The 25598-nt window shown below is 44.2% G+C and overlaps 1 protein-coding gene across 2 annotated transcripts in view; it reads right to left on the bottom strand.

Annotated features, from left to right (window-relative positions):
• The window catches only part of RAB38 (RAB38, member RAS oncogene family), a 63168-nt gene that overhangs the window by 17836 nt on the left and 19734 nt on the right, over positions 1-25598 (bottom strand). The window contains exon 1 of one of the 2 annotated variants that reach the window (XM_064140459.1): positions 11575-11779. The exons of the other annotated variant lie outside the window; for it this stretch is intronic. Coding sequence (XP_063996529.1) covers positions 11575-11779 — 205 coding nt within the window. Of the gene's footprint in view, positions 1-11574; positions 11780-25598 lie in introns of those variants that run through there. 2 annotated transcript variants of the gene reach the window in all.

The following is a 25598-nucleotide window of genomic DNA, read 5'->3' on the forward strand; positions in this document are numbered from 1 at the left end:
TGACAACAGATATCTTTCAGCAAGACAACCATATGCTGCTGCAGCTGAGAAAAGGTGCTATAAATATAGACAGCATTCAATGGAAACCTATTTCTAGCCTTATTTTTCTCACTGTGCATAATTTTGAGTAAGTTAGGCAGACAAGAAGATTGGCAGTCTGCCTCTGACCTTAGGAAGGTTACCTGTAGAAGTTTTACCTGTTGGAAATTGTACTGTCAAATTCAAGGCTGGATTGGGAACTGAAGGGTGCTGATTATTCAGCTTCCAGACCATGCAGTTTCACTTAATGGAAATAGCACTGAAAGCACTTACAGGGTCAACACCAGCAGGTTGTGATGCATATATTTAGCTTTATGTGCTAGCCCTTGGTGCAAGGAGAGAAGTCATTCAGATGATACAGAAACAAAAGCTGGATGCCTCCAAATTCATGTTTGATTTTTAAACTGTTTGGGGTTTTTTAACACCTCAAACAATCACTGCATCTCATTGTCAAAGTAAGAACTGTCATTAGAATTTCCAAGAAATATGAAGTCACACTGAAAAATACTTATGGCTGTGCTTTAGTGAAATGTCTTATGACTCCTGTCAGTGGGCTAAGCAGATGAATGGTTAAGTCATGTGCTATCCAATAATCTCCTTGATGGGCAATGGTTTTTTCTTTTCATCTGCAAGAAGGTGCCTTCAAACAAAAGCCAAGGACTGATCAGAAACTCAGAAGTGAGGCAAGCAGCAACATAAACAATCAGGTTTTGATGCATATTGTATTTTAGTGATAGTTTCTACTTCTCATGCAAAGTTCCTGAGATGCTTGCACTGTAAATCACAGAATCACAGAATTTCTTAGATTGGAAAAGACCTTCAAGCTCATCAAGTCCAATCATTAGTTTCACACTGACAACTCCTTGACTAAACCAAACCTCAGCACAACATCTAATCACTATGAATTGCTATGGTTGGAAGGACCACCAGGATCATCCAGTCCAACCTTCATCCCAGCATCCTTAATCACTAGACCATAGCATCAAGCACTACATCCACTCTCCTTTTAAACACCTCCAGGGACAGTGACTCCACCACCTCCCTGGGCAGCCTGTGCCAGTGCCTAACTTCCTCCCAACATCCAACCTAAATCTTCTCTGATGCGACTTGAGGCCATTTTCTCTTGTCCTATCATTAGCAATTCATGAGACCAGCTCCAGCCTCATTACAATGAAATACACATGATTTAGAAGAGCTAAATTTGAGCCTTACCCATATTTATCGGGACACAGATCTTTGAGACAAGGATCACAGGATATTAGGGGTTGGAAGGCACCCAAGGAGATCATCAAGTCCAACCCTCCTACCAGAGCAGGACCACACAATCTAGCATAGATCACACAGGAATGCATCCAGACAGACCTTGAAAGTCTACAGAGAAAGAGACTCCACAACCTCTCTGGGGAGCCTGTTCCAGTGCTCTGGGACCCTTCCAGCAAAGAAGTTCCCCCTTGGGTTAGGGTGGAACCTCTTGTGCTGCAATTTACACCCACTGTTCCTTGTCCTATCTCAGGCAGCAAGTGAGCAGAGCCTGTCCCTCACCTCCTGACCAAGCCTCAGATGTTTATAAACATTTATCAAATCCCCTCTAAGACTTCTCTTCTCCAGACTAAACAGCCCCAGGTCCCTCAGCCTCTCCTCATAAGCCATACCCTCCTGTCCCCTAATCATCCTCTCAGCCCTCCACTGGACCCTCTCCAGCAGATCCCTGTCCCTCTTCAACTTTGTGGAGCCCAAAACTGAACCCAGTATTCAAGATGAGGTCTCAGCAGGGCAGAGTAGAGGGGGAGGAGAACCTCCCTTGATCTGCTGGACACACTCCTCCTAATACACCCCAGGATCCCATTGGCCTTCTTGGCCACAAGGGCACATTGCTGTGCCATGGGTAACTTGTTAGCCACCTACACTCCCAGGTCCCTCTCTACAGCTCTGCTTTCCAGCAGATCACCTCCCAGCCTGTACTGGTGCAGTTTGTTATTCCTCCCCAGGTGCAGGACTCAGCACTTGTCCTTGTTGAACCTCATCTGGTTCCTCTGTGCTCAGCTCTCCAGCCTGTGCAGGTCCCACTGGATGGCTGCACAGCCTTCAGCTGTATCAGCCAAGGCTCCCTATGTCCTATGCAGGATATGTTGTCATAGAACATGAACTAAATTATTCATTTGCAACACAAAACCATCACAAAGTCATTAGAGGAATTAAAGCCTCTCCTGATGTGATTTTATGGCTACCAGTGGTCTACAAAGTTACAGGAAATGGTTTCACACTGTTTCCTCCTAGTTAGTAAAACTAGCTTTATGCAAGTGGATGTAGCTCACCAACTTCCATCACGAGTCCCTTCAAAGTGAGGGAAAGAATGGAGCTGCTGGCTGAATAAAGTACCTAACCCCCTTTTTTTTTTGAAGTGGTCTTTTTTCCCCACTGATTGCAATTAAGATATGCAAATGGTTGGCATAAAGGCATTATGCAGCTCTGAATGGAAGAAAATCTGCTTTGGAATAATGGCTTTGTTGCACATTGCTCTTTACTTTTATTCCATTTCTGTTGTTTAAAAAGGGATCTCTAGTGCTTGCTTTGTGCTTGAAGAGCTAAATGTTGTATCTAAGGATCCAGGAGGACTCTTTTTTCCAGAGAGTCTTGTTTAGGTGAACAAATACCTACCTTAATAGATGAGATACCTTTCCTAAAACATTTTCATTCAGCAGAATTACTCATGAAAATAGGAACTGCTTGATGTATTAAAGGTGACAGAATCTGCCCTTAGATTTACAGCCACACAATGGCTTAGACTGTAATTAGGCTAGAAAATAGATCAACCATTTTAGTACTCAGTGCTATCTTGCAGGCAGTCTTGAACATTAGCATCTGCTTTAATGCAAGAGGGACTGGGAAAGATGGGTTTTGCTTTGCACTGTAAGGTTCAGAAACTTGTGAATCATAGAATCATAGAATCAACCAGGTTGGAAGAGACCTCCAAGGTCATCCAGTCCAACCTAGCACCCAGCCCTATCCAATCAACTAGACCATGGCACTAAGTGCCTCAGCCAGTCCTTTCTTGAAGACCTCCAGGGACGGTGCCTCCACCACCTCCCCGGGCAGCCCATCCAATGCCAATCACTCTCTCTGGCAACAACTTCTTCCTAATATCCAGCCTATACCTACCCTGGCACAACTTGAGACTGTGTCCTCTTGTTCTATTGCTGGTTACCTGGGAGAAGAGGCCACCCCCACCTGGCTACAATGCCCCTTCAGGTAGTTGAATGATCTGTCTTATTGTATTTTATTGCCTCCCTGGCAAAGCCTCTGGCTTCAAACCTCACAAGACTGATGGCCCTTGCCCACTAAGACAATGTTTTATGTTGGGAATAATCAGCCCTAATTTAGGCCCCATAAAATTAACTAGGTGTATTAGGAGTCTACAACTATCTGAAGGGAGGTTGTAGCCAGGTGGGGGTCAATCTCTTCTCCCAGGCAAGCAGCAACAGAACAAAGGGATATAGTCTCAAGTTGTGCCAGGGGAGGTCTAGGCTGGATGTTAGGAGGAAGTTCTCCACAGGGAGAGTGATTGGCATTGGAATGGGCTGCTCAGGCAGGTGGTGGAGTTGCCGTCCCTGGAAGTGTTGAAGCAAAGGATGGATAAGGCACTTAGTGCCATGGTCTAGTTGACTGGATAGGGCTGGGTGCTAGGTTGGACTGGATGATCTTGGAGGTCTCTTCCAACCTGGTTGATTCTATGCTTCTATGATTTTAAGACTGATGGCCCTTGCTCACTAAGACAGTGTTTTATGTTGGTAGTAATCAGCCCTAATTTAGGCTCCATAAAATTAACTGGGCGTATTAAGAGCATTTTGTAGTCATAGACTTATGAGACATATCTAGAGTGCATCTTCTCACCAAGGATGGAAGTTTAAGAGTGATCACATAAGCTTCATTATGGAATTATTTAATCTCAACCCTGCAGGGTGTGTAGTTTATACTCAGATGGCTCAGTACAAAATGTCTACATGTTAAACCAAATTAATCCTCCCCTAGTGTGTTAGTTTGAGCCTAGCTAGAATGTTTTGGTGAGAAGAATTAGATTACAGGCTGTGAAAAGGAAACAATGGTCATGTCTACTTCACTCATAGGCTTGCTGAGATGTATGAACAAGAACATAAACATAGATAAAAGAATTGCTTTCTGGGTTTTGTGGGCTGCACCTCCCTCTCCAACCTAACCTGCCATCTGTGTGACTAACCCATCTGCTTCCTAAACACCCTGGCCAACCCTCCAATCTACCTTGGGCATAAGGCAAAGTTCTAGGGTAAGGTAGAGGGGTGGGAGGAAGGTGGAAGGGTGGTTGGGAGCCCCTCCTGGGGACTCAGGTTTCTGGGAGGGCTGTTGTGTTTCTGTATTGCTTTCTATCTTGTGTATTTCTGTCTATAGCTGTATACATTGTAAATACCTGCTTGTATATTGTGCTAAACTGTAAATATAAAGCTTCATTCTTTACTTTTCAGATGGGCTCAGTCTAGTCTGGGTGATTTTCCAAAGTCTGGGGATGGCAGAGAACACCCAAACCATCACACCTAGTTTGAAGTGAATCCACTGAGATGAAGGTGCAAAGCAGCAAGATGTCCCATAAAGAAGGACTCCCCATCTGAATGGCACCTGCCTGCATATTTATCCTAATCTCAGTGGTACCTCTGCACAAAGTAAAGGTGTGATTTCATGGCCTTAAAACAATCAACAGCTGAATTGTCCCACCTTATAAAAATGTACCCCACCTAAATCTGCCAGCATCATTTATACAGAAATCTGCAGTTTTCACTAATTGCTATGGCTGCTCAGAAAGTTACTGCAAATAATGATGCAGTGCAAAACTCAACTTTCACCACCTCATCCACAGCATCTGAAGTACAGTGCAAGGCAAAAACTGATTAAAACTGCCTGATGCCCACTTTTACTTCTTGCCACCATCCCTCATCCTCAGAGTCCAAAGCTTCTGGGAACCAGCATGCATTAAGGAGGCTTTAACCAACACTGAGAAGCTGGAAATAGAGGAGCAGATCTCAACATTTTTTTTACCTTTCACTTTAAGACAACCTTCTGCATTTTCACTACTCATGAATTCAAATTTTGTCTTTATAGATTCGTTCTTCAGCAAACCTTGAGGTGGTGTTCACCACCCCAGAATGTGGAAAAGAATAGAACAGAACAGACCAGGTTGGAAGAGACCTCCAAGATCATCCAGTCCAACCTAGCACCCAGCCCTATCCAGTCAACTAGACCATGGCACTAAGTGCCTCAGCCAGGCTTTTCTTGAACACCTCCAGGGATGGTGCCTCCACCACCTCCCTGGGCAGCCCATTCCAATGCCAATCACTCTCTCTGGCAACAACTTCCTCCTAACATCCAGCCTATACTTCCCCTGGCACAACTTGAGACTGTGTCCCCTTGTTCTGTTGCTGGTTGCCTGGCAGAGGAGACCAACCAGCAATAGAACAGGAGACTGCCAGCAGGAGCAGGCTCATAGATTCCACCAGAAGTTCATACTGAAATAAAGCTACCAGAGCCAGGAACTTATTTCTGTTTGCAGAACAGAAATTTCAAGGTAACTTAGCCTATAAATCACCATGACTATCTTGTGTATGCATATGGCCTGCAATGTTTGGCAGCCATGAAAAGCCTAAACTGCTACAGACATGCTGTGCCTGGCATTAGTAAACTACTTCTTTACATCTTCTGCAGCAAAACAGCCTTAAAAACTTCGCCATTACAGAGACGTTCGCTTATCTCTGTACAAAGTCTGAGGATGATGAAGGTGAAAGTTGCAGAGAAAGGAAACTTAAGTTTCCAGTTCTGGAGCCCCCATTACAAGAAGGATGTGGATGTGCTGGAGAGCATCCAGAGAAAGGCCATGAGGATGATCAGAGGTCTGGAGCAGCTCTGCTATAAGGAGAGACTGAAAGACTGTTCAGCCTGCAGAAGAGGAGGCTCTGAGATTACCTTCTTGTGGCCTTCTAGTAATCTGAAGGGGGCCTACAAAAAAGTCAGGGAAGGACTGAATATGAGGAGGAAGTTGTTGAGCATGAGAGTGGTGAGAGGCTGGAATGGGTTGCCCAGGGAGGTGGTTGAGGCCCCATGGCTGGAGGTGTTTAAGGCCAGGCTGGATGAGGCTGTGGCCAGCCTGATCTAGGCTAGGGTGTCCCTGAGCATGGCAGGGGAGTTGGAACTAGATGATCCTTTTGTTCCCTTCCAACCCTGACTGATTCTAAAGTGTTCATCCATGACTGCTACAGCTTGGATGCCTCTGATTCATTGGTCCAACTCTTTATGAGATGAAAACCAGACTTGGAAAAACAAACTAATATATATTTTGGTAGCAATGAATAATCCAGCCCACATATACACAGCAAGAGGGATAATGATGATGCTAACATAGTGTGAAAAAGTAGCAGGGGAGGAGAAAGGCTCTGAAGTGCTGCTCTCTGCTCTTTTTCACACTCACAGAGCTGCTCCCTGCAATAAATCTGCAGCTAAGTCTGGTCTTCAGAGAAAACTCAAGGCTATGTGGACAGCAGCCTTGCACAGAAGTGCACAGGAAATGCACCTGGATCTGCTGCCTGCAATATGTGGTTTCTTCAAAAGTTATCCCATTCTGTGTTTTCAGGGCCAGAGTGACCTAGACAGGCTGGATGGGTGGGCAGAGGCCAGTGGGATGAGACTGAACAAGGCAAAGTGCAGGGTCTTACACTTTGGCCACAACAACCCCAAGCAGTGCTACAGGCTGAGAACAGAGTGGCTGGAGAGAAGCCAGGAAGAAAGGGACCTGGGGGTACGAGTAGATAGCAGCTGAAGATGAGGCAGCAGTGTGCCCAGGTGGCCAAGAGAGCCAATGGCATCCTGGCCTGCATCAGGAACAGTGTGGCCAGTAGGACAAGGGAGGTTATTCTGCCCCTGTACTCAGCACTGGTCAGGCCACTCCTTGAGTGCTGTTTCCAGTTCAGGGCTACTGAATTCAAGAGAGATGTTGAGGTGCTGGAACATGTCCAGAGAAGGGTGACAAAGCTGGTGAGGGGCCTGGAACACAAACCCTATGAGGAGAGGCTGAAGGAGCTGGGGTTATACAGCCTGGAGGAGGCTCAGGGGTGACCTCATTGCTGTCTACAACTACTTGAAGGGAGGCTGTAGCCAGGTGGGGGTTGGTCTCTTCTGCCAGGCAACCAGCAACACAACAAGGGGACACAGTATCAAGCTGTGCCAAGGGAGGTCTAGGCTGGATGTTAGGAGGAAATTTTTGCCAGAGAGAGTGATTGGCATTGGAATGGGCTGCCCAGGGAGGTGGTAGAGTTGCCATCCCTGGAGGTGTTGAAGAAAAGCCTGGCTGAGGCACTTAGTGCCATGGTCTAGTTGATTGGATAGAGCTGGGTGCTAGGTTGGACTGGATGATTTTGGAGGTCTCTTCCAACCTGGTTGATTCTACAACTCTATGATTCTATCTCCACCACAGCTGCTTGGTTCAAAATACAGTTAAGAGCTTAAAGCTTTCTTTCTAAATGATTGGTTAATGGCTTTAGAGTATGTTCTTGTAAGGATGGTAGAAAGGTAGAAAGAATATACACCTGGATCTGCTGCCTGCAATAGTTAGTCTCTTCAAAAGTTGTCCCACTCTGTGCTTTCAGTGCCATCTCCACCACAGCTGCTTGGTTCCAAATACAGTTAGGAGTTTAAAGCTTTCTTTCTAAATGCCTGGTTAATGGCTTTAGAGTATGCTCATGTAGGGGTGGTAGAAAGGTAAGAGGATTTTTTAAAAGGGGGGAAAAAAGACTGAGGAGCAAGCTTTAAAGAGAAATGTCACATCAGTAGATGTGATGACACAGTTCAACAGGGACACGAACATCAAAACCAAAAGTTTGGGACGTTCACTGAATTGCAATGGAACTCCTGGAGGAAATTAAAGGCAAGGAGAATTTTCCAGATATATCTTTTCCCATACAGAATAGTGAAAACTCAGTCACTTGAAACATAGATGCTTCAGTGAATCAGACATAAATTCATAGATTTTAATACCAGTTTGTTGTTACAGATATCATAGCATCATAAACCATGAAGTTTGGTCCAATTATTCCTATCTAACAGCCTTAGCTTCAAGGATCTATTATCTGTAACAAAGAGCTCCTACTGTACTAATATGTGATGCAGAGCACACTTTATTCCTGAATTGATTTTTCTAATGCTTACTGTTCTCTGTTTAGCTGTCATGCAAATAAACCCCATTTCTGCATTTAGCTGTTGGATCTTATTACAGTTTTGCTTAACAAAGTATAGATGACAGAAATACAAATCATATTTAACTACAAATCAAGATGGCATCAGCTGAATCAAATATCTTATTTTCTTCTTATGTCTGTAAGAGTAAGCAGGAGGAAACTTCTTGGTCATACCATGGCTGGAGTATGTCACCCCGCTCCCCCTCACCCCTCATGCAGTCATCATGTATGTAAACTCCACTAATGATGTGGATAAGCTGTTTTTCTTAAAAACATTTTTGAGGAACTTATGCCTAGATGATTGTTAAGCAATTTAGCAACCACTGGGCCACACAGCAAAGTGCAAGGAAGAGCACACATTATGCTTAGTAGCTAGTGGCCTCTTCTCCCAGGCAACCAGCAATAGGACAAGGGGACACAGTCTCAAGTTGTGCTGGGGGAAGTAGAGGCTGGATGTTAGGAGGAAGTTGTTGCCAGAGAAAGTGATTGGCATTGGAATGGGCTGCCCAGGGAGGTGGTGGAGGCACCATCCCTGGAGGTGTTCAAGAAAAGCCTGGCTGAGGCACTTAGTGCCATGGTCTAGTTGACTGGCTAGGGCTGGGTGCTAGGCTGGACCTAGCTAGGTTGGACCTGGATGATCTTGGAGGTCTCTTCCAACCTGGTTGATTCTATGATTCTATTCTAGTTTACTGTTGGGAGGGGAAAGGATGTAAGAGCCAACATGATACCTGACATATATATATATACATGCACACACAAACATACATACATACATCTGTATTCACATATTAACACATTTGCAGCATTTGTATCAATTCAAGATGCCCTAAATGCTAAGTCAACAACCTTCAGCTAGATAAGAGACTGAGAATCTAATGCCTTATCCTCAAAATAAACATGACCTAATAACAGAGATTCTGAGCCCTGAGACTTTATTTCCCTCCTTCTTTTCCTTTCATATTTCCATTTTTTTTTTTCCTGGTGCTATATGACCACAGCCAGAAAGCACTTCCATTCTCTCCAGTAACTTTTGCTTTACTAACATTTTTAAACAACTTTTTTCCTCACCATCCAGATGCCTTCTTCATGATAACTTCCATACCAGCACCATGCTGGTCTGAATTCAGAGTGTTGCATATGAAACTTATTTTCTATGTGCAGCCATCAACAGCTAAAGGTCCTTACACAGATCACATTAAAACAGAGACAGCAACTCTTTTTACTACTGGCCACTGTCTTGACCTTCACAGAGATGCTCTGAATTGAGCAATTCATATGAAATTTAGTACTATGCTGTAATTCTTTCTGTCATGTGTGATAACTCAGAAAGCATGCTAGTCATTCAGCACTACAACTCGGTGTAATTGCTTCTGCAGCCTGACTGAAAGCTACATCATATGATCCGCCAGCACATGATTAGTAGTATAACAAATCTCTGAAACAAGGCATGCAAAATACATTCTTTAAGTCCCTGGTACATTCAGAATTTACTATTAAATATTTTTTTTCTCATGCAGAAAGGTTTTTCTGGATGCATATGTATTTATTTTTATCTTCAGTCACTGGTGAGCAATAAAAGCTGTGCTTTCAGTGCTACTCTGATCTTTAATAATGAACACTGAGCATATTTGCATTGAAATGGGCTGCCCAGGGAGGTGGTGGAGTCACTGTCCCTGGAGATGTTCAAGAAAAGACTGGATGAGGCACTTAGTGCCATGGTCTAGTTGCTTGGCTAGGGCTGGGTGCTAGGTTGGCCTGGATGATCTTGGAGGTCTCTTCCAACCTGGTTGATTCTATGATTCTCTGATTCTAGGAACTGAGCCTCAGAGAATCTCATTCAACACTTTGATCACTGATTACTTTCTCCCCAAATATGTGATTTATTTTAATGCTTTTCAGAATGAGAGCTTATAACAGTGAGCACTGGACAAGCTTTACAACAGACTGAAGAGATATCTATTTAATATCATAAACCCTGTAAGACTACACTGATGTATAGAAAAGAAAGCTGAGGTGATGCATGTTTTGCATAAAGCAGTGCTGTTGCACTAAGTTCTAGTACCTTGGTGCCAAATTCAGAGCTCAGACATGAGGCAGCTAAGTATAGAAGGAAGGCACTCCCTCCGCCAATAAGAATGCCAAGAATTTTCTCATTTCAGTAGTTTTCACTCAGTGCTGTTTCAGACAAGACAACTGAACCCACAGCTCAGGTCATACACTGGCACAGCTGCCTAACAGCTGATACAATTTTCACCTCCATCTCCTACTTAATAAATGCCACTTCTTAATTGAATTGAGTTTTTAGAACACTAGCGAGTTGCTCCTGCCCTTGGATTCCTACATATGCCAAATGAAAAAATGATTACTTAATAGCACAGGAAATATGCCAGCAGGATTTAATTTAGTTTTGCAGACCAAATCAAAAAGTATCAACTCCCAGTAAGCAGGGTGGCAAAAAAAAAGGGGGGAGGGGAGCTAATTGGAAGCTAACTATAAAAACTCTGAAGCACTGACAGCAGCAATGTCAGATTCTGTGGCCTTTTAGTTATGTAAGCGTGCAAGGATAGCTGCATTTCTTTAGTCTTTTCCCTCCTGCAGGGAGTAAATTAGCTTTTTTTCCCTGCTTGATGTTTGAATAAGGACAAGTAAACACAAGTAAAGGCATTTTTAACATCCAGGATTATCGCCAAAGCGAAACATTTCTCTTTTCAAAGCGCATCAGAAGTTGTTTACATTCGCCTGGGACGATGGAAAGAAGGTAGAAGAGAGAGGAAGGAAAGGAAGAGGGAAGACTTTCATAAACTAGCTCAGTGATACTTTTCCCATACTTTTTTAACCTATGAATATCATTTTAATAGTCTTCTCAAATCCCTCATCTCCTCCACAGACCTAGACAGAGGTAACAGGAAATTCTTGTTATTCTCCCACCCGTGATGGAGATTTGTTAGTCTAACGAGGGAAGCTGAACAGCTGAAGCTGTAAGGGAAGAATTGGGGCATTTGGGGAGAGTTGCTTGTGTACCCAACACATGTGTAAAGGCTTGGGAATAAAATCAGACAGAGCAGGTTTCATTCTGACACTCCTTGCATGGAGGGGAGGACTGCTGGCTTCAGGGAGATTCCTAAATGCCAGTCTGCCCTTAAAGTTTGTTCTGCTCAATCTCCTCTTCCTCAGCACAGGGGCACTGGTAGTTTCCAACTTAAAGATTAGTACAAATTAATTTGAGTCTGCATTTTGTATTGTCTCTAGACAGGTTACAGGCCAAAGGGTCCTCCTCTGCACTCACCTGCAATATCCCAGAGCTGCAGCCGTACTACAGTCTCAGCATCCCAGTTCAGCACCTTCAAGGCAAAGTCCACTCCGATGGTGGCCCGGTAGTGGGGGGAGAAGTTCTGATGGACATAACGTTTGATGATGCTGGTTTTGCCCACTCCCAGGTCCCCGATCACCAGCAGCTTGTAGAGGTGCTCCTTCTGATTGTGCTTCTGCATCTTTGCTCTGGCTGCAGCTGCTCCCTGCAAACTGATTGCATGCTCTGCCCGAGGAATCCTGCCAGCCAGCCCGAGGGGGAGAGAGGGAGTGAGGAACCGGGGAGGGAAGGAGAGAAGGTAGGTGGAGGCTCTTTCGCTCTGTACGGAAGCAGGATCACCAGGTCCAGCAGTCAGCCCTGCTGGGAGATGAAGGAAGCAAGGGGCTAGGGGAAGAAACTCTGCCAGCGAGTTTTGTGCGTATGTGTGTAAAGGTCAGCACGAGGTGTGTCTGGGATTAGTCTGGTTACTAAAGACTTTGCAGCAAAGCTCATGCAGCAGCTCTGCTCCCTGTTCTGCTCCTCACTGGAAGCGAAACACAAGCGTGGTTTTGTTGTGCAATAGTTTTACATGCTTCTTTTTATTTACTGTCATTTTGGTGACAATTTCTCCCCCCAGGCTTGCTTCCAGACACCTTTAAATAAAAATGTTACTGCAAAAACAGGAGAAAGCTCCTTTCAGAGGTTCCACTCCTCCATTAAAGTGCAAAAATTAAACCAGTGTAGTTTGTTTTTGGATATGACTTGGTTTTAATCAATGTAAGTCAACATGAATGCCACTAGAAGTGGCAGTTACAGTAATACAAAGCACCTTTACATGTGTCCACACTAGGAGGGATGGATGAATTTAATTATGACACATATTTCATAATTCATTAACACATTTGTGAATTTCTGCCTGTAGCTATAAGCCTGTTCACACCTGAATGCAGCACAGCTTATGCTTTGTTTTTCCTGGAGGAGAGAAGGCTCAGGGGTGATATCACTGCTGTCTGCAACTACCTAAAGGGAGGTTGTAGCCAGGTGGGGGTTGGTCTCTTCTGCCAAGCAACCAGCAACAGAACAAGGGGACACAGTCTCAAGTTGTGCCAGGGAAGATCTAGGCTGGATGTTAGGAGTGATTTGCCATTGGAATGGGCTGCCCAGGGAGGTGATGGAGTCGCTGTCCCTGGAGGTATTGAAAAAAAAGCCTGGATGAAGCACTTAGTGCCATGGTCTAATTGATTGGATAGGGCTGGGTGCTAGGTTGGACTGGATGATCTTGGAGGTCTCTTTCAGCCTGGTTGATTCTATGATTTCATACTCTTTTAAAAAACTCACAAAACCCCACAAACAACAAAGCCACCTCCACACCTATCTCTTGACTCCAGTGATCAGAAGTATAAAAGCTGAACTGCATTAGAGTATATGAGTGACACTGTCTCACCAATTATTTGCTTTCCAATATAAGTTATAGGCCAAACTTTGCAAAGAATTCAACACATCTGAATAAATCATACCCTTGATGTGACTGACCCTGTATTTTAAATAAGGGACACAGTGGCAGTTTCATAGAAACACAGAATCAACTAGATTGAAAGAGACCTCCAAGATCATCCAGTCCAACCTAGCACCCAGCCCTAGCCAATCAACTAGACCATGGCACTAAGTGCCTCCTCAGCCAAGCTTTTCTTGAACACCTCCAGGGATGGTGACTCCACCACCTCCCTGGGCAGCCCATTCCAATGCCAATCACTCTCTCTGGCAACAACTTCCTCCTAACATTCAGCCTATACCTCCCCTGGCACAACCTGAGACTGTGTCCCCTTGTTCTGTTGCTGGTTGCCTGGCAGAAGAGACCAACCCCCACCTGGCTACAGCCTCCCTTCAGGTAGCTGTAGGCATGGCAGCTTAGCTGCAGATCCCATACATTGCCTAGAGATGTTTGATTCTTTAAACAGTTTTGATAGCATAGCCTGAGAATTTTAATACTCTGTGAAACTTTATCCACGAATGACTTTCACCTTTATTGGTGGTCTTGATAAGGTGAAAACAACACATTGAAATTTTATTTGAGGGCATTCTTTTCCAAATAGGCACTGAAATGACATTAGAGATTTGTCATCTATTCAAAAGGCTGGATTTTAGTAGACAAAGAATTCAGGACACTTGCATTATGCAATCTTTTATAATCAGTCTTTAGATTCAGACTTCAAAGTTTGTGTAGAAATGGGTAATTTGAGGAGAAAAATGTGTTATTTTGATTGAAACATTTTATTTTTAATAAAAGCCATGGGTTTTTTTTTTTTTCCAATTGATTATAATGTCTAAAGAGCAATGATCCAAGGGCTGGAGTACCTCCTGTGAGGACAGGCTGAGAGATGGGGTTGTTTGGTCTGGGGAAGTGAGGCTCTGTGGAGACCTTACTGAGGCCCTCCAGTACTTAAGGGGGGCTATAAAAAAGATGGGGACAATCTTCTTAGCAGGGTCTGTTGCAACTGGACAAGGGATAATGGTTTTGTGGTGATTTACTCTAGATACAGGGAAGAATTTTTTTCTACAATGAGAGTGGTAAAACATTGGAACAGGTTGTTCAGAGAGGTAGTAGAAACCCTATCCCTTGAAACGTTCAAGGTCAGGTTGATCAGGGCTTTGAGCACCCTGATCTAGTTAAAGATGGTCCAGTTCCTTGTAAGGGGCATTGGACTAGATGACCTTTAAAGGTTTCTTTAAACCTAAAGCATTCTATGATTCACTAACATTAAAAAAAAAAAAATCAAACCCAAACATTAAGTTGCCACTTGTGTGCTTCTGCTTGAAGAGAAAATCTGAAAGCTGTCAGCTACAGACATCATAAATTTGAGAAGCAAATCAGTTCACTCTACCCAGCTGCTATCTTTGCATAATTCAAGCTTATTATCATTGCTACTGGCTGTGTGCAGCCTGTGAACCGTACCTTCACAGCACTGCTGTTTTCAGAGAGGATCCAGCACTCAAGCACCTCTCAGTGGTCACAACTCCCCTCTGAAGCAGAACCTTTTCCATTTTGGATCTTCAGAAGGGAGCACATTGAGAGGGTTTTGCAGTTCACGAAATGATGAAATTGGTGTTTTGAGTGAGGTTATACCTGATCTTTTATCCTTTGATGATGGCCAGTGGCCAGAAGTTCCCTGTGAGCAGATACTATTTAACTGCAGGTCTTAGACTATTGGTAAGTATAGTTAAGAGACTGGCCTACATCCAGAAGCATGAGGCTTTATTTCCCTTCCAAAGTTTTTGTTAGCATTAGCTATAATAGCCCTGGATAATCGTGTTACTTGTTTGTTTCCCATTCTTCTTTGAACTTGTCTAAATTCTTGGCCCCAGCAACACCCTGGTACAATGAGCTCTTCATGGGCTTAATTAAGGTCACCACAGGGATGGTGGCAGGGCTAGAAGAGAGGTGACTTTAGCAAGATGTTCAGATGTGGGATGAATGTGTATAAGACTTAAGTCCATTTAGAGGTATGATTTCCTGAGCTCAAGTGAAGCATGGACTGAAGTGTCTTGAGAAGTAAAAGCTGTACCCAGATATCTTTACTCCATGATGCCTTTCATAGACACCATCAGCTGAATGCTTTTGAGGCAGGCTAAGGCCCTCAGTTCTGCCTTGTTCCACCTTTTTGGGGGACTGCTGCCATGCCCTGACCTAAGTGTCTGTACTGGTTTAGCTTCCTAGGTGCTGGTGCAGGGAGGTGTTAATGTGCTGCTCATCTGTAGTTCTGCTGCAGGAGTGGTAAGCACTGCCATGCAGGAAGGTAGACAATTTTGTCACTGCAAGACTGGTTTGATGATACCAAACTGGCGGGGGGTGGTCAACAGCCCCTCAGGCTGTGCTGCTATTCAACGAGATCTGGACAGGCTGAGAACTGGATGAAGACAAACCACGTGAAGATCAGCAAGGACAAGTGGAGGGTCCTACATTTGTGGAGGAAGAACAACAGGCACTGGTATAGGTTGGGGGCTGCCCTGCTGGAAAGCAGCTCCCTGGAGAAAGACCTTAGAGTCCTGGTGGACAACAAGTTCTGCATGGGACAGCAATGTGCCCTCGTGGTCAAGAAAGCCAAGAGAGACAAGTGTGTCCAGGAGGTCTACAAGTTTCTTCTCCCTCTATACTCTGCCCTGGTGAGAGCACACCTGGAATACTGTGTCGAATTTTGGACTTTCCAGTTCAAGAGAGATAGGGACCTGCTGGAGAGAGTCCAGCAGAGAGCCACAAGAATGGCTGGGGGACTTGAGCATCTCCCCTGTGAAGACTGAGAGATCTGAGAGATCTGGGGCTGTTTAGCTTGGAGAAGACTGAGAGGAGATCTCGTCAATGTCTATAAATATCTGAGGGGTGGGTGTCAAGTGGATGGGACCAATCTCTTGTCACTGGTCAGCAGCAATAAGACAAGGAGCAATGTCTACAAACTGGAACATAGAAGGTCTCACCTCAACGTGAGGAGAAATTTCTTTACAGTGAGGGTGACAGAGCACTGGAACAGGCTGCCCAGAGAGGTTGTGGAGTCTCCTTCTCTGGAGACTTCCAAAACCTGCCCAAATGTGTTCCTGAGTGAACTATCCTATGGGATCCAGCCTTGGCAGGGACTTGATCCCTGGAGGTCCCTTCTAAACTCTAAAGTTCTGTGATTCTGTGGCACAAATCAAGGCCTTCATTACTGCATCCTGGATTTTTCCACTCCTCTTTGCATGGCATATGTCACAGAAAGGGCAATCAATCCTGACTGAGCACCAATTGCTGGCAACACCCTTTTTAAAATGGCAATGTTGTGTGAGAACTTAAAGCCATGAAGCAATCCCTCATTCAGAGCATTAAAAATATATATACTTGAAATGCTGCCATCCAACTACCCAGAGTTTTTATACCACAGCTGTTAATGTTGTAGCTGCTAGCTTTGAATGTCTTCAGGGGATTGGCCTATGCCATCACATTGATCTTGCTGAATAATAAGATAAATGACACCACAAGCCAGAGAAATTCTAAGTATACATCTGGGTGTGTATGCATCCATATGTATATACACACACAAATGGATCAGAAGATTATGTCCTGCTTTAAAAAAACCAAACTAATAAAACAACAGCAACAAAAACAAACAGAGAAAGAAACAAACCCAGAAGCACAAAACCACAACGGCATTGATATTCCACACAACTTCTTTTGTCAGACTCCTGCATCTCAATTAATCCTGGGGTATGGAATAAATAGTAAGTTGTTAGCTACACAGAGGACCATTCGTCTTTTATTAGTATGTTGTCTTCATCGTTTTGGTCACAGCATAATCACTGACTTCATTATGGGAAGAATCATCTCATGCAAAGAAACAGATCATTACAACAAAATGGGACATCTCCCCCAGTTTTGCTTTTAGATTAGAAAGACTTAATTAGTTTGGATTTTCCCTTCTTCCATTCCAATGGTTCTTATGATTAAGGCATTTAGTTAAAAATTACTATTGGCTCATCAAACATACCCATCGTGGAACGGCTATTGACTTGTCAAACACAGTTAAAGCTTCCCTTTGATTATATTATGATCTTCTTAACTTATAATTAACTCAGAAGAAAATACACTTTATCAAGACAGATCCCTCAAGGAGTATCTACATGAATTTTATGCAACCAAGAGAAGCATCAAGTTAGCTTTTACGATCAGATGCCATGTTACTGCTCCAAAATGAATTATAACTCCTGCACTCAACTATTCTCACTCATTAGATGTTCACCTACACCCTTGCTGAAAGCACTCAGTCAATAACATAGCAGTATGGATTTGAAGAGCATGCCCAAGTGTAATCTCTTGGGAATTACATTCCACCTGTCCTACAAAACAAGGTCTGGATGGTAGGAATGCTCTATCCACAATATTGCCTGTATACCTCTTACAAACAGCTAAAACCTTACAATTACAGCCTCGTTGCTGAAGTCTTAAACAGGCAGGAGTTACTGCCTGAGGGTAAAATTCTGCTTCCTAGAGTAACAGATCTTTTTTAGGTTTTTTTTTTGAGCTACAGATCCTACAAGATCAGATCTCAAGGCAATATCAGATTCAGGGCATAGAAACAGTGAGAACACAAGAGATTCCAAACAGTAACAGCCCATGGGTGCATGAATCATTGTATTTGTGACTATGTTTCTCTCACAATTACAAAAGCTCAGTTTGCTAGAGAATGGACTTATCATAGAATCAACCACATTGGAAGAGACCTCCAAGATCATCCAGTCCAAACTAGCACCCAGCCCTAGCCAGTCAACTAGACCATGGCACTAAGTGCCTCATTCTTGAACACCTCCAGGGATGGTGACTCGACCACATCCCAGGGCAGCCCATTCCAATGCCAATCACTCTCTCTGTGAAGAACTTCCTCCTAACATCCAGCCTGTACTTCCCCCGGCAAAACTTGTGACTGTGTCCCCTTGTTCTGTTGCTGGTTGGCCAGTTCTTGCACATTCCAATATAACTTCCATGTCCACCAGCCTATAGAGGTCCCTCAGGACACCTCAGATGGTTTTAGTTACCTGTGTGAACACGATTGGTGCTCAGATGCAAACATGTCTTTCTATTCCATCAGACTCAAAAAGTAATAATTGGATATAATTCCCTTTCTCAAGGCTGAAATATTTTTACTTTTGTATAGATGCAGACAACCCTAATAAAAGTTGAGGTCTATCCTTTGGAGCTTGCAGACAAAATCATAGATGGGTTGCAGTGCATTTTACACCAAGTGCATTTGAGCGGTCACCTGGGAGTACATGAACACAATGCAACTCAAAAAGCAATAAGGGAAGGACCAGAATGTCTGCCAAGTGTAAAAACCAATAACAAGGGGTCAGTAATACTGTGGGAAAAGTAAAATGGCTTGGTCCCAAGGCCAAACAGCAGAGAAAGCATCACACAGCACAGAACCAGTCTGAAATATGCTGGCTCTAAACAAGTATTACTGTGTCTCAGATTCAATAAGCCAAGTGCAAGACCATTCACTGGGGTTGTAGACTGAACCATCACACTCATTGCAAAGTTGCTGCCATGGAGTTACCAACAAAAGCCTGGACCAAATTTGCCGTGCAACAGTTTTACACTCTTCAGGGACCGTAAATTATTACAGGCATGGAGTCAGTCATCAGCAAGTTTGCAGATGACACTAAGCTGGGGGCAGATGTGGCTGGGTTGGAGGGCAGAAGGGCTCTGCAGCGGGACCTTGACTGCCTGCACAGATGGGCAGAGTCCAATGGGATGGGGTTCAATAGCTCCAAGTGCAGGGTGCTGCACTTTGGCCACAACAACCCCATGCAGAGATACAGGCTGGGGTCGGAGTGGCTGGAGAGCAGCCAGACAGAAAGGGATCTGGGGGTGCTGATTGATACCCACCTGAACATGAGCCAGCAGTGTGCCCAGGTGGCCAAGAGAGCCAGTGGCATCCTGGCCTGCATCAGCAATGGTGTGGTCAGCAGGAGCAGGGAGGTCATTCTGCCCCTGTACTCTGCACTGGTTAGACCACACCTTGAGTACTGTGTTCAGTTCTGGGCCCCCCAGTTTAGGAGGGACATTGAGATGCTTGAGTGTGTCCAGAGAAGGGCGACGAGGCTGGGGAGAGGCCTTGAGCACAGCCCTACGAGGGGAGGCTGAGGGAGCTGGGATTGTTTAGCCTGGAGAAGAGGAGGCTCAGGGGTGACCTTATTGCTGTCTACAACTACCTGAGGGGTGGTTGTAGCCAGAAGGAGGTTGCTCTCTTCTCTCAGGTGGCCAGCACCAGAACAGGAGGACACAGCCTCAGGCTGCGCCAGGGGAAATTTAGGCTGGAGGTGAGGAGAAAGTTCTTCACTGAGAGAGTCATTGGACACTGGAATGGGCTGCCCGGGGAGGTGGTGGAGTCGCCGTCCCTGGAGCTGTTCAAGGCAGGATTGGACGTGGCACTTGGTGCCATGGTCTAGCCTTGAGCTCTGTGGTAAAGGGTTGGACTTGATGATCTATGAGGTCTCTTCCAACCCTGATGATACTGTGATACTGTGATTTGTGTGTGGAGGTTCAAACAGGTAAAGTACTACATAGAGGTAAGCTTCAATCAAGCTAGAAAGTTTCTGATTCTCAGTACTCTGTATTACGCCTTCCCATGAAGGTTGCTATGCAATCCTCACAGCAGGAGCCAAAAGACTAATCTACCTTGTCCTCCACAGAGAATAAACTTCGTTAAGAACAAAGCTGTGTTAAGGATGTGTAAGAACACATCAGAAAAAGCTGCTGTCTGAGCCATGTAGATTTCAGTCTGATTCTTGAAGGCTATCAATGTCTAATGGTGCTCACCCACAGCACCAACTTCATGTGAAGGAACATTTGTAAGAGTAGATCGCAGATTAACACAGACTGGCTTAAAAATTTTCCCTTGAAATAGCAAATGGAAATCCTGTAACAAAACAACAGGAGACACTCCCTTTACCTGACACAAAATCATCAGCAGTACAGTTCATAAGCTGTATCACTGTAATTTAAAATACCACAGAACCACTGAAGTGGGAAGGTACTTCTGGAAATCACTGCATCCAGTCTCTGGGTTCAAAGTAGTGTCACTGAGGGCAAGTTCTTCACAATCATGTTCACTGGGTGTTGAGTATCTTCTGGGATGAAGACTTCACAACCTTTCTGGGAAATCTGTTCCAGTGTTTGACTACACAGAGAGAAAAAAAAATATATATACAAATATATATTTAGAGTTTCCATCTTTGTCTGTCTTCTTTAGTCACTCTGTCCCATATACACCTTGCTAAGATCCCCATGAGCCTTCTCTTCTCCAAGCTGAACTGTCCCAGGTTTCTTGGTCTCTCCTTTGATGCTCCCAGTCCTCAATCATCTTCGTTTTCTTTTGCTGGACTCAGTTCTCCTTGTCTCCTCTACCGGGGAACATTTGGCACAGCACTCCAGATGTATCTCACCACTGCTAATTAGAGCTGAAAGATCACTCTGCCTCATGCAGCTGAGAATGTTGGCCTTTGCTGAAAAGCTGAGGTTCAACATATTTTCCACTAGGATATCCAGGTCCTTTTTTGTGAAGTTCCTTCCAGCTGGCATAGTGGTTTAAACCCACCTGGTAACAGCACATCACTTGGTCACCCACTCCTTCTCACTTCACCATGGTAGGATAGGAAGAATCTAAACTCAAGTAAAAATCCATGGATTGACAGTTTAACAATAGAAATAAAAACTGAAAAAGAAAACTGTAATGGTGGTAAAAAGCAAGGCAGCAAAGAGAGTGAAATCAAATCCAAGACAAGTAGCATGCCGTGCAATTGCTCACCACCTGCTGACCAATGCTCAGCCAGTCCCTGAGCAGTGATTTGCCCCTCTCAGCCAACTCTCTCCAATTTCTATACTGGGCATGACATCATGTGATATGAAATAGTTCTTTGACCAGTTTGTGTCAGGTGTCCCACACACATCTTTTCTCAACTTCCTGTGCCTCTCCAGCCTTCTTGCTGGCAGGGCAGAATGAGATGCTGAAAAATCCTCACCTTGGTATAAACACTACTCAGTAAGAACTAAAACTTTGGTGTCTTGTCAACACTATTCTCATACTAAATCCAGAATGCAGCACCATACCAGCTACTAGAAAGAAGAGTAACTTTGTCCCAGTCAAATCCAGGATAGCTGATTTGTCTTCCAGTGTGCAGCAATGCTTGGGGTTATTCTACTCTAGCTACTGGATTCTCCAGTCTGTAAAAACCACTCTGAATGGCAGTAAACCCATTTGATGTCTCAGTCATCTTATATCACCTGCAAACTTGATAGGAGCGGACCCTGTTCCCTCATTTAGGTCATTAACAAAGATGTTGAACAGCATTAGTCCCAGTATTGATTGATCCCTGGGGTACACCTCTAGTCACCGGCCTCCAGTTTGTGCAGCTGATTTCAACCCTTAGAGGCTGGTAGTTCAGCCAGATTTCAACCCATATCACTGCTGATTCATCTACCATGTATTTCATCAGTTTGTCTAGAAAGATGTTACAGGAGACAGTGTCAAAAGCCTTGCACATCATCCACTGTTCTCCCTGTACTCGCACCCAGTGATTACATCCTAGGTGGCTATCTGCTTGGTCAGCCATGACTTGCCCATCAGAACTCTATGCTGACTCCTCCAAATCACTGTCTTGTCCTTCCTGTGTTTTGAAATGGCTTCCAGGGGGATTTGCTCCATCATCTTTCCTGAGACTAAGGTGATGCTTGTCAGTCTGCAGTTCCCTGGATTCTCCTTGCTTTTCTTGAAGATAGCAGTGACAGTTACTTCCTTTTAGTTCTCAGAAAACTCTCCTTCTCATCATAACCTTCCAAAGACAATCAGGAGTGCTTCACAACATCAGTCAGCTCCCCTGGGGCTTGTGGCAGCACCCCTGCAGGCTTGGACAGTAAGTCTATACTCCTAGTCACCTGTCTTTGCTTCCACCTCTTGTATGTCTTATTTTGATGCTTGAATTTATTCTGGAGTTTCTTATTACAGTATCACAGTATCATCAGGGTTGGAAGAGACCTCACAGATCATCAAGTCCAACCCTTTACCACAGAGCTCAAGGCTAGACCATGGCACCAAGTGCCACGTCCAACCTTGCCTTGAACTGCCCCAGGGACGGCGACTCCACCACCTCCCCAGGCAGCCCATTCCAGTGTCCAATGACAGTGTCCAATTCATCCATGCAGGCTTCCTGCTGCCTTTGCTTGATTTTCTGCATGTGGGGATAGATCTTTCTTGAAAATGAATTAGCTCTCCTTGACCTCTCTTTTTTCCAGGGCCTCCAGAAGACTCTTCCAAGCATATCTCTGAACTGGCTGAAGTTTGCTCTCCTGAAGTCAATACTTGCAACCCTGCTTTTTTCTCTCTTCTCAGGATCCTGACCTCCACCCTTTCATCACTGCCACTGGCAAAGCTGAGCCCAGTTTTCACATCTGCCCCATGTGGTTCTTTGTGGTTTATAAGTATGAAGTCCAGCAGGACACCTTCCCTCTTCAGCTCCTCAGTCACCTCTGTCAGGAAGCTGCCATCAGTGCACTTTAGTTGCCTCCCACGTTGCTCATGTCTTGGTACATTGCGCATGGGGCAAATATTTGAGGTGAATGAAGACTCTCATGAGGACCAGAGACTGCAAGCTTGAGGAGGAAGGCCATAATATGCAAAAATATTTCTAATGCCAAGGAAAAAATGATGCTTAGGAGTAGAATCAGTTTAAGGAACAGCTCCATCTAAGTTATTTAGGTCATAATGGATATGAGCTTTACATAGTTGCCCATTACATGAGAAACCAAGTGATTTATCCATACAGCACTGTCAGCTGCAATCCTCTTTGCCTCATTTGTCTCCTGTTGTAACTGTCTCCAAGGGGATGGTGTGCACAGCAAAGCTCCCAAGAGCTCTACTGTACTAGAATAGGCTATATAATAATGTTTGGCATGGAATAATGAACACCCAGAGGGCCTGATTTTATGTGGTCCTGACTGTTCTATGGAAGACATAAAATATCCACAGTATATTGTCAGGTCAGAGAAATTGAAGACCTCAGGGTATCTCAGAAGAGCTCAGAGGTTTCTAATAGCTGACCAATATGCTTAATTAATCAGACTGCTGGTACAATGGGTTTATAGAGTTGTTCATATCACAGTCAAGCTGTACTCATACTGCTGTCAGTAGATTTTGCATCTGAAGATGCTGAAAAGCAGTTATTCACAGAGATGCTTAATAAGGAGATTCCTGTTCATGGGCTCAAAGGTGAGCTGTGCAGTAGTGTGAGGGCTCTAAAACCCTGCAACATGCCAAGCAGTTTGTCTATGTAAAGTGTCACTATCAGTAAAAGACACATGTCAAGATGGTAAGGAATCACCTGCTGTTCTGTCTGCAACAGTCCCCTTTCTCTGCTCTTTCTGATCTGTGCTCTCCTTGCTAAACCTTTCCATAGCCAAAAGATCACATCCTGAAGCACTCATGTACCAAAGCTTCTCTTCAGTCCAAGTGAGTCTTTCTTTTCGGATAAAATTAAATACCTGCCTGGGACTCAGGCAATGAGAAAAAGGAAATCTGATACCAGGTCTTATCTCAGCCACAGACACTGTTACATCAAGCATAAGTGAGCTGTGGGAAAGTGAGCAGTGACTTAGAATCACAGAATCAGTCAGTGTTGGTAGGGACCACAAAAATCATCTAGTTCCAACCCCCCTGCCAAGGGCAGGGACACTTCACACTAGATCAGGCTGTCTAGAGCCTCATCCAGCCTGGCCTTAAACACCTCCAGGGAAGGGCTTTCGCTACCTCCCTGGGCAGTCCATTCCAGGGTCTTACCACCCTTACACTGAAGAAGTTCTTCCTAATATCCACTTTGAATCTACCCATTTCTAGCTCTGTCCATTCCCCCTAGTCCTGTCACTCCCTGACATACTGTAAAGCTCCTCCCCAGCTTTCTTGTAGGCCCCCTTCAGATACTGAAAGGCTGCAATAAGGTCACCTTGGGGCTTTCTGCTACCTTGATCTCTACCACTCTACCACATCTAGCACTGGATGCACCAAAGTTGCCTTGGTGGTGATAGGAACAAGTCCTCTTGGCTGACAAAACAAGTGAGAACAGAAATGCTCTTGGGAAGGTGTAGAGAGTTTTACAAATCCAAAAACGATCCATTTGGGGAGGGGTAGGCTTTCTGGACACTTCTGTGGTGCCTCAAGCATGCCTGAGATGACCAGTGCCATTAGCTTCCTTTTTCATAATGAAAAGACTGACTCAAACCAAGCCCTTCTCAGAAGCTGTAAAAAAGACTGACAAGCATGAAAGTTATTACAAACACCAACAAAAGAGTCTTAAAATAAAACCCCTAACACAAAGTCCAAATAAATTCCCTGAATCTTGAGAAGAGCTGCAAGAAGCACAGAAGCAGTTGTACAAAATGCTCAGTGCTGATGGCAATTTTCAACATCTGTCTGAGATGCAGTAAGTCTGCTGCCTTTGGGTATCTATCCACCCCAAAAGGGAGAGTAGTTCTTACTTTCTCATTCACAGATGATAATCTGTGGCCTGAACAGTTGCACTGAAATCACTGACATTGCTCAGGGAGTCAGGATTTGCTCACTCTAAATAACATTTATCTGTCCAAGAATAAAGCCCTTGAAAATTACAGATGATTTCCTGAACCCTGTTTTCTCTCTTCTGGAAACAGTTTCATATCTGCAGCAATTCACTTTAGCTTACTGAAGAGTTTTCCATGGTTATTCAAGATGCAGAACCACAGGCAGACACAGCGGCACCCAGTCATTACTGATACTTACTGTGTCTTACCAGAGAGCAGCCCTCAATATTGAGATGCAAGATCCTAAGATGCAAGTGAAATACAACACGACCCAGTTAGAGAATTTCTAAATAAGCAGCAACCTCTCCCTTGTTACCAACTGCAGAGAGGCAGAGATGTATTGAACTGCACACCTATTACCTTTTGGGGACACATCACACTGCCATTCACTGCAGCAACTGAAACATTATTATTGCTCCCTTCAAGAGAAAGGTCAGGAAAGAAAGGAGTTGTTTTGTACCTGCAGAGATGAGGCTTTTTTTGGAACTGAAAAAAAGGCTTTTTCTGTTCCCATTTTTCTTCCTAAGAAAATATAATGATTGTAGACATTTTTACACACACATAAAAAAGTTACCCTCTCTTCTTAGTAATAATTTTAAGATTATTTCTCTAGGCACAGTCTAAATGTACTGCCACAGCATTTCACTTGTATCAGGAGCTAAGACCAAGATCTGACTACATGACCTGTTCCTGGGTACATTAGCTTTTATCAGCAAAGCCCAGAGTTCTCATTTGCACTCACTCTTAGCCAGAAAAAAAGATCTCATTTTTCATTAATACAACAAAAAACACAGCATTTCCCTAGGCCAAACATCACTTTGCTCCACACAGACGAGGAGACGTAGCAGGCTGAAGATGAGCCAGCAGTGTGCCCAGGTGGCCAGGAGAGCCA

The sequence above is a fragment of the Pogoniulus pusillus genome, chromosome 3 (assembly GCF_015220805.1).
Source record: "Pogoniulus pusillus isolate bPogPus1 chromosome 3, bPogPus1.pri, whole genome shotgun sequence".
In the NCBI taxonomy this organism is placed as follows: domain Eukaryota; kingdom Metazoa; phylum Chordata; class Aves; order Piciformes; family Lybiidae; genus Pogoniulus; species Pogoniulus pusillus.